Source organism: Salvia splendens, unplaced genomic scaffold (assembly GCF_004379255.2).
Source record: "Salvia splendens isolate huo1 unplaced genomic scaffold, SspV2 ctg731, whole genome shotgun sequence".
Lineage (NCBI taxonomy): Eukaryota > Viridiplantae > Streptophyta > Magnoliopsida > Lamiales > Lamiaceae > Salvia > Salvia splendens.
Window position 1 is genome coordinate 1 of NW_024599402.1, and position 14,949 is coordinate 14,949.

Below are 14,949 nucleotides of genomic sequence, written 5' to 3' on the forward strand. Positions count from 1 at the left end.
TGAATTCTATCAAGGTATTGCTGAATTTACAGTCGAAAATAAAAAAAAAATTGTTGATTTAATTTAGTAAGCTCACTTAGCTCTGTTGTTGATTTACATTAAACTTTAATAGTTTATTGAATTTAATTAGTGTGCAAACTAGATCTCTGGTGTTTAATTTACAGTCAAGAATATTTTTTTGTTGAATTTAATTTAGTACTATCATACTAGATCTCTGTTGTTTAATTTACAGTGAAGAAAAAGATTGTTTCTCGAATACTATAATTCAGTGTCGCACTAGATCTCTGTTATTGAATTTACAATCAAGAGTAAAATAGTTTGTTGAATCTAATTTAGTGTCACAGTATATCTTTGTTGCTGAATTTACAGCCAAGAATATAATTTCTGTTAAATTTAATTTAGTGTACAAACTAGATTTCTGCTGTTGAACTTACAGTAAAATATACATTTGTGTGTGCTCTAGATCTCTGTTGTTGAATTTACAGTGAAGAATAAATTTGTCTTTTGAATTTAATGTACTAGTATGCAAAGTAGATCTATGTTGTTGGACACACAAACACACATGCACACACTCAGAGAGCACACTACAAAAGTTAGCCTTACATCTCTCCAGAAAATTTTAACTAAGTTGGTGGTAATATTGTATTCAACAGGTCTGCAAAAGGTGATAGAAGAAATGAATTCGATAAACATTGAGATTAAGGAGAAGATGGTAGTCCAAGATAGAATGCGCATCATAAAGTCTGTTATCGCTGGTGCTGCAGGCTCGTCTAGATCTACTTCTGCTGCTCAGAAGGTTACCATGGTTGGTTTTGATGAAATCTTGTATCAAATGCTGGACAAGATCACTGGAGGATGGCCTGATCGCCAAATCATCCCGATTGTTGGAATGGGTGGGATTGGTAAGACGACCCTTGCTCGAAATATCTATGCAAATCCACTTGTCCGGCATCATTTTGATTTATGTGCATGGTCTACAATTTCTCAAGAGGATAATGCAAGAGAAATTCTCAGACAAGTTCTCGATCATCTAGGCAAGGGGAACACGAGTGATTTGAGTGAAGAGGAATTAGGAGAACAACTGTACAAATATTTATTCGGTAGGAGGTATTTTATTGTGATGGATGATATGTGGGATATTGAAGCATGGGATGGAGTTAGGATATTCTTCCCTAATAACGACAATGGGAGTAGAATAGTAGTGACTACAAGGCTGTCAAACTTGGCTTCTAACTTTAACTACTCGAATGGTCTTGATATGAAATTTTTGGATGAGGCCACTAGTTGGAATCTGTTTTCCAAAACTGTGTTCGGGGAAAAAATTTGCCCTCTTGAGTTGGAGGACATTGGAAAGAAGATCGTGAAAGGTTGCAATGCAAAGGACTTCCATTGTCAATTGTCGTGATCGGGGGGCTCTTATCAAAGTCTGAGCGAACACGGGAGAATTGGGAGTCTATTCAGCGAAACTTAAGTTCAGTTGTGAACATGGAGGATAACGAAAGTTGCTTGCAAATATTATACATGAGTTATGATAATTTGCCGGTTTGTATAAAACCGTGCTTTCTTTATTTGGGAGTATTGCCGGAAGATGACGAGACACCAATCTCTCAACTCATCCCAATATGGGTTGCTGAGGGATTTCTAAAACCATTTGATGGGAAGAGTTTAGAAGAAGTAGCAGAAGAGTACTTAGAAGAACTTGTTGATAGAAATCTGCTTTTAGTTGAAAAACGCAACCATTATGGAAAACTAAAATCATTCAAAATACATGATCTCTTGAGAGATGTATGTTTGAGAGAAGCCGGAAAAATGAACTTTTTATCTGTGCTAAGAGAGCAGAGAATTCATGACATTCCACAAGGCATATATTCACAGCGCCGTATTCTAAGCACATTATGGGAATATCCGACAACACTCCTCCAATCTCTGGAAGCTGCACCACTCGTCCGCACTTGGATAGGGGATCTTCCAAAGAGTTTGTCGTATAATTTTAGATTGCTGAGGGTTTCCTTTTCTGATAAGTACTTTGAGGAAGAAAGTAGTGAAAATTATGGAGAATTTTTACTCTGGCTAGTTAACTTGCGTTTCTTTGTTGTTGATACCGATGAACATCTGTCTAGAATTCCTTCTGCCATCTCTTCTCTTTGGAATTTGCAGACACTAGTTCTGTATAACATGGGTTTTGACTACATTTTTGAGTTTGGAAGATGCCTCAACTTAGGCATGTCATGACCTATGAGGGGACACTTGATGCTGCGTACGGTCTCAATGGTGATATGAATGGGCAAGATGGAGTGTTCGTATTGGAACACCTACAGTCGCTTTTTGTAATGAGCAATCTCAACTTCGGTGAGGGGTTGGTTAGAAGAATCCCCAATATCAAAAGGTTAAAGTTATATTATAATAAAACCCCACCCGAGGGATGTGATTGCTGTCTCAGCAATCTTCATCATCTTCACAAACTCGAAGTTCTTGGTCTTCGTTACTCAAATAATTTCCATAAATATTTGGAGTCAGAACTCATCTTCCCGTCTTCCCTCAAGAAGTTGACGTTGGAAAAGACCATGCTCCCTTGGGAAGACATGGGGATAACGATAGGTTCGTTGCCTCATCTTCAAGTTCTCAAACTGAAAATGGACTCTTTTGTTGGGCTTGAGTGGGAAACATTTGAAGGTCAATTCCTTAGTCTCAAATTCTTGCTGATTGAAAGTTGCGATATAGAGAGCTGGACGACAGACAAGACCCACTTTCCACGCCTCGAGCACCTTGTTCTCCGGAAATTAAATTGGTTCTGGGAGATTCCTTTGACAATAGGAGACATACCAACACTTAAATCAATTGAGTTGGAAGATTGTAAGGCTAATGTAGTGGACTCAGCTCAAAGAATAGTAGACGAGCAAGAGGAATTCGGAAATGAAGGCTTTCAACTTCGAGTTCAAAAGAATTTGTGAGGTAAGAGGTCAACCTTCTTTTTCTTCCTAACTTTATTTCTGCAAGTTTCAATCATTTTGAAACATCCTGAAGTTTGATTTTTCGAAATTGTTGTTTGATTGGTTGTCAATAAACGTAGTTCAATATCGCTTAATCTTGTCTGATTTATTCAAGGCAGAATTATATAAAATTTTCGTCAATTCTACAAAATTAAATGAAGTTAATAGAATGTCCACATGTTGCTTTGTCTAGAATGTTAATGCTCTTTATTCTTTACTCTCATATACAACTAAGGTGAGAAGGCCCACATGTTGCTTTGTCTAGAATGTTAATGCTCTTTATTCTTTACTCTCATGTACAACTAAGGTGAGAAGGCCCACATATTGCTCTGTCTAGAATGTTAATCCTCTTTATTCTTTACTTTCTTTACATGTATATCTAAGGCGGAGTATATTTTTTGTTCGAATTTTACGATATATATAGTGGTTTAATCATGACTTGTTACACATTGCTCTCCACATCTCCCACTCAAATTTTCTTCTGATTACATATACACAGATTTTGAACTGTTTCTGTGGATACAGGTATTTTTTAGAGAATTCGAACTACTATATGTTTGTCTATACTTAAAAAACTTTTTCATTTTCGTTGTGTAGTTAATGCATGCTCATATTTCTCTCACGAGTTTATATTAATATTTGCTCGCTTATTTTCAGTTATTTTGTGATCTGTTCTTGCATTGCACCATAGGCATTCAATTATGGAGAAGAAGGTCATTGACCGTTTCTACCACGAACATCCTTTGATTCTCATTGAAAATGTGAGTAATGACGAGACTCCAAATTGTTACGGGTGTGGTATTCCCGTGAATGATTTGGAGGTGGCGTATGTTTGCACGGTGCAAAATTGTTCGAATAGGATTATCCTCCACAAGAAATGTGGAGAATTACCTAGCCAAATTTTGCACCCTAAACACCCTGAGCATCCCCTTTACCTATTTGATTACCACCGTTCATTGGGTCTCTGGTGTGATATGTGTACGTGTGATCTTGGTAAGATGCTAGGGTACCAGTGTTCAAGTTGTATGTTCGACTTCGACTTAAGATGCAAAAGGATAAGTATTGATGATATATTAGAGGGGGAGAGACAAATTGAACACCCGAGTCACCCTAATCACCCTTTGACACTAATGAGGAAGCCCTTATTTTCATTTTATTGTGATGGTTGTGGCGTCAATGATGTGGACATGGTTTACATATGCTCAACATGTGAATTTATGATACACAAAAGTTGTGCATCGTTGCCCCTCCTTCTCCCCATAAATCTCCGATACCACCACCATCGTCTTTCTCTTGCCTTCATTTTTCCAATGGAATATCGCAAATATATATTCAATTGTGATGTCTGTTTCAAAAGATTAGATAGAACAAGTTGGGTGTATTTTTGTGGTGATTGCAGATTCTTTGCTCATATCAGGTGTGTTGCATCCACGACTACGGAGATAGCAGACGAAGACTCAAATTTGTAAGATCCAACACTTATCACTATTATCAGCTCTTCATCTTGTTGTCTTGCGCATTTAATTGGTTTGTTGATTTCTTAGCTAGTTTTGAGATATTATCATATCTCAAAAAAGTATATATCTATATAAACTTCCTTTAATATAAGAACATAAGAATCAATTTGACTGAATGTATAAATTATCTGCACTGTACATGATACATTATCACAGTACAATGTTCTTACATTCTTAAGATTAAAAGAATATCATAGTAACCAATTTGTGTATGTTTGTAAGTATGTATGATATGATATTGGTGATCATTTCAGAGGCGGAGATGATGATGGTTTCGATGTGGTTGAATTTCCGCTACATGCTCGTGACATATCGAAGGAGTTAATCACACCTTTCGTGATGAGAGAAAAAGGGCTTAACAACATCCCGGATGTAGCAGACATGCCAGCAACAGTGAAGATGCCGGAGACCACAGCAAGGTTTTCATTTTTATTCAATTATCACAACCATCCGTTGAGTTTGGTTTCTGAGTTGCCTCATAAAGATGACGAAGTTGATCACAACGATATAATGGATGCGAGAGGCGAAGATGATGTGTTGAAGATATGCGATGTGTGTGTAACACCTATATCTTCTCCTCCCTACTACGCGTGTGCTGCTACTGCTTGCATGTATTTTGTACACTCTATTTGCTATTTGTTACCCAAAACATTATCCTCGTCAGCAGCAGCACCGTCGTTGTCTCCTTACCTATATTGTAAATGCCCAGAACCACATTATAAAACCCATAGATTCACACTCTATACAAGCTCAGAATTAACGGATATGGACGATTCCTGTGTAAGTGTGAGATTTGTGTTTACTCACAAACGGAATGGTGTACAAGTGTGAAGGGTGCAAAAGTAAGATAGATGTCAAGTGTGCATCTCTGCCAACGAGTATCAAACACGCATCTCACCCACGTCACAGGCGGCTAGTCTTGACTAGAACACCGCCACGAGAAGAAGCTAGCAAACTGATTTTTGCCATGGCTGCACATATTATTTCAACAACTCTGTAGCATACTGTTGCAGCAGCAGTGACTGTGACTTTGCGTTGCACGTGGAATGTGCTATGCTGCCAGCGAGCATAACAAGGCGTGAGTGGAACGAATGCCATCCTCTGGTGTTGGAGTTCCATGCCTCCTTCGACCATCCCTCCGACTTCATTTGTGATTTTTGCGAGGAAGAATTGCATCCCAGGAGGTGGATGTATCAGTGTCGCCCATGCGACCTTTCTTTCCACCTTTTGTGCCTCGACACTGCATCCGGTGGGTATAGGAACATCAAATTTGGGCGCCGATTTGTGTTGGACGGGATTCACCGGAATCACCCTCTCACATTCAATTGGATCACTATCAAGAGAAGATGTGATATTTGTCATAGGAATGTGTATAGCTATTGTGGGTTAGAATGTGCACCATGTTACTATGTTGTGTGCATGGGTTGTGCTAGGACAGAGTTGGCTAAAATGATGTACTAATATTCTTCATATCATTCATCCATCTTGTAGATGTTATTTGGGAATTTTGTGAGGAGGAATTAATGATCTAATACAAAATCACCCCACAACATATTTCTAAAATTAAATGGAACTCGTATTTAACTTAATATACTTCTTACTAGTACTTACTAAACCACTGAGCGTTCGCCATGACGTTTACTCCTTTTCTCGTGGCAGCAAAGTCACATGTTTCAATTGGAAATCATATTTTTTAACTGAGAGAACATGAAGGTGTAGTGTGGATTCATGCACAAACCATGTTCGACAAAATGCCCGACTGAAATGCCGGTGCTTGCTATCCAAAAACACATAATCAGGTATGGACTTGCTAAAGATTAGAAGTGGCGTTAATGTTATTGATAAGGTGTCACTCTTACTTTTACAGCTTTTTGTTTGCTTTGGAATCGTTATAAATTTAATATATTTCTCCAGTCATTTTAATTACCTAAAACAATCATTACAAATAAAGTAAAAGGTAAAAAAGATAAAATTGTGGGGCTAAAGTTGTGAAGATATATTCTGTGGGACAAAAAAGGTTTCGAACCAAATCAATCTGCATCCTTTTTGAAGAGAACATAAAAATTTGTTGTACATTTGTTTTAAGTGCATATATGTACATATACATACATAACGTTGTGACCCCTGATTGTCTATAACGTTAATGATCTTTATTCTTTACTTTCATGTATATCTAAGATAATGCATTTGAGTATACATTACATTACACATTGCACAATTTCACATCTCATACTCTATTTTTTTTCCTTTTACATATATACAGATTTTTCAGTGTTTCCATGGATGCAGGTAAACTCGAGAGAATCCAAACTATATGTTTTTTCTATAGTTGTAGAACATTTTCAATTTCTTTGTGCCGTCTAGTATGTTAATACTCTTTATTCCTTGCTCTCATGTGGAGTATATCTAAGCTTAGAAGGCCCACATTGCTTGGTCTACAATGTTAATGCTCTTTATTCTTTGCCTTCATGTGTATCAAAGGTATATATTTGTTTGAATTTTACATTATATATTGTGGTTTAAGAATGGCCTGTTACACATCTCACACTCTATTTTTTTCTCTGATTATACAGATTTTGCTCTTTTTCGTGGGTACAGGTATTTTCGAAAGAACTAGTAAAACATTGTCTGTTTATCCTCATATTACTCTCTCAAATTTATATTCATATTTTGCTGTCTTATTTTCAGTTATTTTGTGAGCTGTTCTTGTATTGCACTGTAGAGATTCAGTCATGGAGAAGAAGGTTATTGACTGGGTCGACCACGAACATCCTTTGATTCTCACTGAAAATGTGAGTAAAGACGAGACTCCAAATTGTTATGGGTGTGGTATTCCCGTGGTTGATTTGGAGGTGGCATATGTTTGCACGGTGCAAAATTGTTCGAATAGGATTATCCTCCACAAGAAATGTGGAGATTTACCTTGTCAAATTTTGCACCCTAAACACCCTCGACATCCCCTTCATCTATTTGATTACCACCCATCACCCTCATACTTTTGTAGTATTTGTATGTGTGATATGGTTAAGGGGCTTGGGTACCAATGTTCAAGTTGTGATTTCGACGTTGACTTAAGATGCGAAAGAATACGTGTTGATGATAGATTAGAGGGGAAAATACAAGTAGAACACCCAAGTCACCCTGATCACCCTTTGACACTGATGAGAAAGCCTTTATTTCCATTTTGTTGTGATGGTTGTGGTGTTAAGGATGTGGACATGGCTTATATATGCTCAACATGTGAATTTATGGTACACAAAACTTGTGCGTCGTTGCCCCTCATTCTCCCCATAAATCTCCAATACCACCACCACCATCTATCTCTTGCCTTTAGTTTTCCCATGGATCATCACAGATTCATACGCGATTGTGATGTTTGTTATAAACTATTAGACAAAACCTGCTGGGTGTATTTTTGTGGTGATTGCAGATTCTTTGCCCATATCAGGTGTGTTGCACTTGCACCCACGAATGCTGAGACACACTCAAATTCGTAAGATCTAACACTACTTGGCTCATCATCTTATTTATGTGTTTTGTTGATTTACTAGCTAGTGTTTAGGTATTAGACTAATACTCCCCCTGTCCACCATTTAAAGAACCATTTTGGTTGTCCACAATTTAAAGAACCATTCACTATATTTCACTTTCGGTGTATAGACTCCACATTACACTAACTGTTTACACTTGCAATTCATTACTATTAAACTAATATAAAAAATGAATTTCACATTCCACATACTTTCAACCTTTACTTTTCTTCACAAAGTCCAGCAATTTCTTAAAACCCCGTACAGAGTCAAAATGGCTCTTTAAATGGTGGACGGAAGTATAGTGTTGTCACGTTCTCAAGATAAAAAAAGTATCATTGGATGTGTATAATCTTATATATTGATTATTATTTCAGAGACGGTGATGATAAAGATGGTTTGAATGTGATTGAATTCCCGCTACATGCACATGACATATCAAAGGAGGTAATCGAACCTTTTGTGATGAGAGAAAAAGGTCTTAACAACATCCCAGAAGTAGCAGACATGCCAGCAGAAGTGCATATGCCGCAAACCACAGCAAGTTTTTCATTTTTATCCAATTATCACGACCATCCTTTGCGTATGGTTTCAGAATTGTCCAATAAAGATGATGAAGTTGATCACAACAATATGATGGATGAGAGTGACGAAGATGACGAGTTGAAGATATGTGATGTGTGTGTAACACCCATACTTTCTCCTCCATACTACGAGTGCGCTCCTTGCAAATATTTTGCGCACTCCATTTGCTACTTGCTTCCAAAAACTTTATCTTCTTCTCCTCACTTGTATGGTGATTGCCCAAACACGCATGATAAAGGCCATAAACTCACACTCTACACAAGCTCAGGATTTATAGATATGGATCCAAATCTTTGTAGGTGTGAGATTTGTGGTTTTCTAACAAACGGTATGGTGTATGAGTGCGAAGGGTGTGAGATAAAGATGGATGTTAAGTGCGCTTCGCTACCGAGAACTATCAGACATGCGTCTCACCCACATCATAGGCTGCTAGTCTTGACTAGAATACCAGCAGCAGAAGGGAAAGTTTGCCATTACTGCAGACATTTGTTGGATGACTGCATTGCATATTGCTGCAACAGCAACGACTGCGGCTTTGCGTTGGGCTTGGAATGTGCTATGCTGCCTGCGAGCATAACAATGCGTGAGTGGGACAGATACCATTCATTGAAGCTGTCATTCAATGCCTCTCTCGACCATCCCTCCGGCTTCGTTTGTGATTTTTGTGAGACTGAAATGAATCCAAAGGGGTGGATGTATCACTGTCGCCAATGTGACATTTCTTTCCACTTTTTTTGTCAAAGAGCTGCATCCGGCTGGTATAGAAACATCAAATTTGGGCGCCGATTTGTGTTGGACGGGATTCACCCAAATCACCCTCTCACATTCAATCACATCACTATCAAGAGAAGATGCAACCTTTGTTATAAGAATGTGTATGACTACTGTGGGTTAGAATGTGCATCATGTTACTATGTTGTGTGCATGACATGTGCTAGGACAGAGTTTGCTAAAATGATGTAATTTGCAACTTAAACGGACAACATCTGACATTATCTACTTGCTGGGACTGGGAGTGTTTATTACATCTTGTGTTTTTTATACTACTATATCGGAATCGAGATCCTAATCTTGTTAGTATACATTCAACAATCAACACTTCTTGTTAAGTTAAGAGTGTGTTCTATTGTTTTCGGTCCATTAACAAAATATTTGTGACTCTTGTTTTTACTAATATACCCCTGACTTTTAAGTTTATTTTTGAATTATCCCACTTTTTAGATAATTTCAAATATACATACCAACAATTTCTAAAAATATTTGTAGAAATTTATGGATTTAAGAAAAAAATAATTATTATTTTTTTGAAATTTGAAATCTAAGTTTCAAATTATATGAAAATTGGAGCAGTAGTAGTACTACTACAAAACTGAAGGAACGGTTATAGGAGTAGTAATTTATTTCAATATTATCAGTTCCAAGGCAAACCCCGTGATTCACCGTCGGCGATCGCCACGACGCTCTACGTTTTTTCTCGTGGGACCAAAATCACGTCTTTCAATCGGCACTCCTTCTGGCATATGGCGCTGCTGACATTCATGCCCAAATCATGTTCGACGAAATGCTTGACAGAAATGGCGTTGCTTGCTATCGGAAAACAGAATCTATGTGGAAACTTAACAATCAGGTATGACCTTGCTACTGATGAAAAGTAGTGTTGTAAGTGTCATTCACTCTTTGATATCAATTTGAATTAAATGTATGCTCCAGTCATTTTAATTATGAAACAACTATCACAAATAAAGTATATAATGATAAAGTGAAATGTAAGAAGTTAAAATTGTGGGACTAAAGTTGTAAAGATATATATGTCAAAGTATGGCAAGGAATCAATCAACGGAATCAATGGGAGGAGAAGATTGTGGGAATAATTGATTGATAATTGATTGATATCAAATAATATTATTTCCTAGAATAGGTTGATACAATTTCCATAGATAAGTGACCAATTATTCCTATATAATTGAGGATGTAAATCATTGTAATGCATTAAGGAATATACGAACCTTTCTACTCCCTATTCTCTGTGTTCCCAATGTCGATTAATACGAGTTCAGCCTCTCTCGATCACCATCTCTAAGATGGTATTAAAGCAGGAAATCAACAAAAAACCTCAAATGGAGAACAGACAAATACAATCTCCCGAGCTATTGATCGAGACAATCTCAAATCTAATTGATTTGTACAAAGCCAACACTAATCAAAACCAAAATTCCTACCAACCGAAGAACTTCGGCGTTGAGACCAATCCCCCTCCGCCAGAGCCACTCTCTGCAACTCAGTCACACCCAAATGGTGAAGAAAGTAAGGAATCAAGCCGCCAAAACCCTAGACCTCAAAGCTCGACGAAATGTCAGCTGCCGCCGCCCGGCCCCTCGTCACCGTGCATTCGCTGGAGAGCGACATGGCCATCGACGCCAATTCAGTTCCCTCCTATCGATTCATGGTATTCAGTCAGCAGCCACCGGAGTCACCACCCGTCACCACCCGTCAGCAGCCGCCAATTCAGTTCCCTCCTATCAATTCCGTTCCCTACCCCGAAGAAGACCAGCGGCGGAAGCAGTCACCCGTCGCAGGCTGAAGCTCCATTGGCGGCGGAGGTTGTGCAGCGAGGAAGAAGAAAGAAACGGAGGAGGCGCAAGATTTGGGCGAGCGGCGAGGTTGAACACCCACCGCCGACCAAGGCGCCGCGAGGAGGAAGGCCGGCGACGCGAAGGTCTCCCAGGCGGTGAATTTTTCCCAAACCATGAGAGAACCCGTCTCAAATAACCCCCCACACTTCCATAAATCCAACTTTTCCCCACCCAAGAATCATATATTCCATAAGCCACCCCCACTCCTGTTATGTTCTTGCGTCTCACAACATGGAATAAAAGAGTTGGTTAATTCGGTTATTGCATGAGGGTGCATGTGGAACTCTTTGCATGAGATCACAGCTCGAGGGATTCAGTTAGATGTGTCAGGTATATAAGTAGATATCTTCCAACTGAATGAGACGTATGAGATAGCTGCATTCATTCAACACACAAGAAAAGCCAGAGAGAAAAAGAGCGAGTGAAGATCCTCAATCAGAAGAAGATTAGAGGAGCATCGATCTTGAGAGTATCGATTGGAGTCGTTCGAGCTCTGGTTATTCGCATCAATTGGTTGATTAGCTGCTGAGTTTCTGCTAGTTCAACATCAGAGTGCGAGGTTAAGTGTTCTTGTATTGAATCTTGTGTATGTGTGATCTTTGTAACTTCGATCTTCTTCGTCAATAAAGGTTTACTAGAGTTCTCCCGTGGATGTAGATCATTTCGATCGAACCAAGTTAAATCGCTGTGTGGATTGTTATTTGTTGCATTGTGTTATCGGCATTTACGTTGAGTTCATATTCGCACGTTGACATTACAAATTGGCGCCGTCTGTGGGAAATTAGAGGTGCGAAATAGACAACCATGGCTGCAGCGAGATTTGATTTCGAGAAGTTTTCTGGTAAAAACGATTTTGGATTATGGAAGGTGAAGATGAAGGCCATGCTTATACAGCAAGGCCTATGGGAAGCGATGAAGTACAAAGCTCCAGACAAAGATGCAGACACCGACGACAAAGAAGAGATCAAGAAACTTGATCTGATGGAAAGGGCCCATAGCGCTATCATGCTGAGCTTGGGAGATCGAGTGTTGAGGGAGGTTTGTAAAGAAAAGACTCCCTCTGATGTCTGGAACAAATTGGAGTCCATTTATATCAATGTTATTAAAAAGCGGCCATGGCGCCGCCGTGGCACCATTGCGTGGCGGGTTTCGGAAAAAACGCCATCGCCACGAGCTGCCACAAAACTTTTTTATGGCGACCGCCATTTGCCGCCATGAGTGAGGCGCCATGGCAGTGCCATGGCAGTTATGGCGTCACTTTTGGTTGGGCTGCCCCAAACCTCAGCCCAATTACCAAATAACACGACCCAAATGATTTTTAACCCTTAACCCGGCCCAAACCCGGCCCAAATAATGAAATAAAATGCCAATTAAGTCAAAATCTAGGGTTTTTTTCATAGTATCTCTTTCCCTCTCAAACAAACCCAACCTGCTGCGCCCCCCAGTCCCACTGCCCTAGTCACGTCGCCGCCGCCCGCCGCCGCCGGTCCGTCTAGAGCAGCCCACTGCCCAGATATTGAAGGTCTAAGAGTCGTCGGGGATTGGAGATTCACTTGATTGGGATACTGTCTACGAGTCGTCGGGGATTGGAGAGCTTATCACATATACTAGGTCTAAGAAAAGAAAAGAAGCTTCTACACCATCAAGTTCTAGGAAAGCCTCAAGAACCACAACCACATCTAGAAAAAGGAAAGGCCAATTAGGGAAAGGCAGATTGGCGACGGTGGTTGAAGAAAGAGAGCTTGTGGATGAAGAATTGGAAGATGAAGAAGTTGGGGATGAAGAAGAAGGATCTACTTCGTTGGAGGACGATGATATCGATGAGGATGAGGATAACTATCTTGTGGAGGATGACTATATTGGGGATGGTGATGATTGAGGATGGTTTTAATTTAGATTTGATATATATTATGAATTTGTGATGATGACTTTATATTTTGATTGTTGAACTAAAACTTATTATGGTAGACATATTATATAATTGCTTATGACTTTGTGCTTTATTTATTGTTTTAATAGTTGATAACCTGATATATTATAATTTTTTTATTATTTTCTAATTTTTTGAATTTATATATACATATATTACTAATATTTTATTAATTTATTTATCGACCGCCATATCCCGCCATACTGATACGCCATATCCCTGTGGCGGTTTTTGGGCTCACCGCCGTAAGCCGCCATACGCCATCTATAACATTGATTTATATGACAAAGTCCCTCGCTAATAGGCTGTTTTTGAAGCAGAGATTGTACTCCATTAAGTTTCTTGAAGGAAAACCGATCATGGACCAGCTGGATGAGTTTGTGAAGGCTGTGGATGATCTCGAATCTGTCGATGGAGATCTGAAGGATGAGGATAAAGCTATTATGTTACTGAATGCTCTTCCAAAAAGTTTTGATCAGCTTAAAGATGCAATTCTATATGGGAGGGATTCCTCGCTCACATATGAGGAAGTTCTCACTGCATTGAAGGCTAAAGATTTTCAGAAATCCTCCACTTCAAGAACTGTGGATCAAGCTGGTGAGGCCATGGTTACTAAGTTTGCTGACAAGAAGGGCTTCAAGAAGAAGTGGAATAAAAAGGGCAAGAGTGAAAAGAAAGAAGAGAAAGAGACCAGATCATGTCACTACTGCAAGAAGCCGGGACACCTCAAGAAGAACTGTTATTCTTGGAAAAGAAAGAAGGAAGAGGAGGCTGAAGGGCAGAACATAGCTGATATTGCTCAAGATATTGAGACTGCACGCGCATTGAACCTTGCAGATGCAGATATAGGTGAGCAATGGATAATGGATAGTGCTTGTAGTTTTCACATGTGTCCCAAGATAGATTGGTTTCAGAGCATGGAGCAATCAAATGGTTCTGTGCTGCTTGGGAATAACCAGATTTGTAGAATCAAGGGAACTGGAAATGTGAAACTCAGAATGAAGGATGGATCAGCAAGGATTCTCACAGAAGTCAGATATATCCCTGACATCAAGAGAAATCTGATCTCTTTGGGAGCACTTGAATCTAAAGGGTACTCATTCTTCTCTTCAGATGGAGAATTGAGAGTGTTGAAGGGATCAGAAGTGATAATGATAGCAAGAAGGTTCAACAGCCTTTATTATTTGCAGGCAGAGGTCTTAATTGATCAGATCAACACCACAAGAAATATAGATGCAAATATCTGGCATCTTAGATTGGGTCATGTCTCCATAGATGGTGTTAATCAACTTATCAAGAATGGGGTGATAGAAGCTGACAAGAAATTGGAGTCCAGAGAATGTGAAGCCTGTGTACTTGGTAAAAGCAAGAAGCAAGTATACCCAACTGGAAGACACACTTCAACATCAGTACTTGATTATGCTCATAGCGATGTATGGGGACCTGCACAAGTCATATCAGTCGGAGGATGCAGATATTTTATGACTGTGGTGGATGATTACTCGAGGAAGATCTGGTTGTACACCATGAAAGATAAATCCGAGGCTTTCACCAAGTTTAAGGATTGGTGCAGAGAGGTTGAGGTAGAAAAAGGGTCATCATTGAAGTGTCTAAGGACTGATAATGGTCTAGAGTTCCTCTCACACCATTTTGGAGAATTCTGCAGAGAAAGGGGGATCAAGAGGCATAGAACTGTGCCCAATAACCCACAACAAAATGGTGTGGCTGAAAGGGCTAATAGAACGATCCTTGAGAGAGTAAGAT

The 14,949-nt window shown here is 39.2% G+C and overlaps 3 protein-coding genes and 1 pseudogene across 3 annotated transcripts; all 4 read left to right on the forward strand.

The window, feature by feature from the left end:
• The first annotated feature begins 657 nt into the window (after positions 1-657).
• On the forward strand, positions 658-3,136 carry LOC121791135 (annotated as a pseudogene).
• A 308-nt stretch (positions 3,137-3,444) lies between these two features.
• Positions 3,445-5,982, forward strand: LOC121791134. The gene is made up of 4 exons (XM_042189169.1): positions 3,445-3,515; positions 3,648-4,455; positions 4,762-5,287; positions 5,459-5,982. Exons 2-4 carry the CDS (start codon positions 3,692-3,694, stop codon positions 5,966-5,968), a joined length of 1,800 nt encoding a protein of 599 aa, XP_042045103.1. The 5' UTR covers positions 3,445-3,515; positions 3,648-3,691; the 3' UTR covers positions 5,969-5,982.
• Positions 5,983-7,058: 1,076 nt separating this feature from the next.
• LOC121791132 lies at positions 7,059-9,621 on the forward strand. Its single transcript, XM_042189166.1, has 3 exons — positions 7,059-7,105; positions 7,196-8,000; positions 8,415-9,621. Exons 2-3 carry the CDS (start codon positions 7,240-7,242, stop codon positions 9,583-9,585), a joined length of 1,932 nt encoding a protein of 643 aa, XP_042045100.1. The 5' UTR covers positions 7,059-7,105; positions 7,196-7,239; the 3' UTR covers positions 9,586-9,621.
• A 2,438-nt stretch (positions 9,622-12,059) lies between these two features.
• Positions 12,060-13,134, forward strand: LOC121791131 (mitotic apparatus protein p62-like). The gene is made up of 2 exons (XM_042189164.1): positions 12,060-12,293; positions 12,787-13,134. Exons 1-2 carry the CDS (start codon positions 12,060-12,062, stop codon positions 13,132-13,134), a joined length of 582 nt encoding a protein of 193 aa, XP_042045098.1.
• Positions 13,135-14,949: the final 1,815 nt, after the last annotated feature.

Bases quoted from the DNA above. Each gene is read 5' to 3' on its own strand.
- LOC121791134 (XM_042189169.1), top strand. From the start codon at position 3,692: ATGGAGAAGAAGGTCATTGACCGTTTCTACCACGAACATCCTTTGATT. The intron at 4,456-4,761 runs GTAAGATCCAAC...TGATCATTTCAG, and splicing joins GCAGACGAAGACTCAAATTT to AGGCGGAGATGATGATGGTT. The intron at 5,288-5,458 runs GTAAGTGTGAGA...AGAAGAAGCTAG, and splicing joins CGGATATGGACGATTCCTGT to CAAACTGATTTTTGCCATGG.
- LOC121791132 (XM_042189166.1), top strand. From the start codon at position 7,240: ATGGAGAAGAAGGTTATTGACTGGGTCGACCACGAACATCCTTTGATT. The intron at 8,001-8,414 runs GTAAGATCTAAC...TTATTATTTCAG, and splicing joins GCTGAGACACACTCAAATTC to AGACGGTGATGATAAAGATG.
- LOC121791131 (XM_042189164.1), top strand. From the start codon at position 12,060: ATGGCTGCAGCGAGATTTGATTTCGAGAAGTTTTCTGGTAAAAACGAT. The intron at 12,294-12,786 runs GTTTGTAAAGAA...AAGGTCTAAGAG, and splicing joins GAGATCGAGTGTTGAGGGAG to TCGTCGGGGATTGGAGATTC.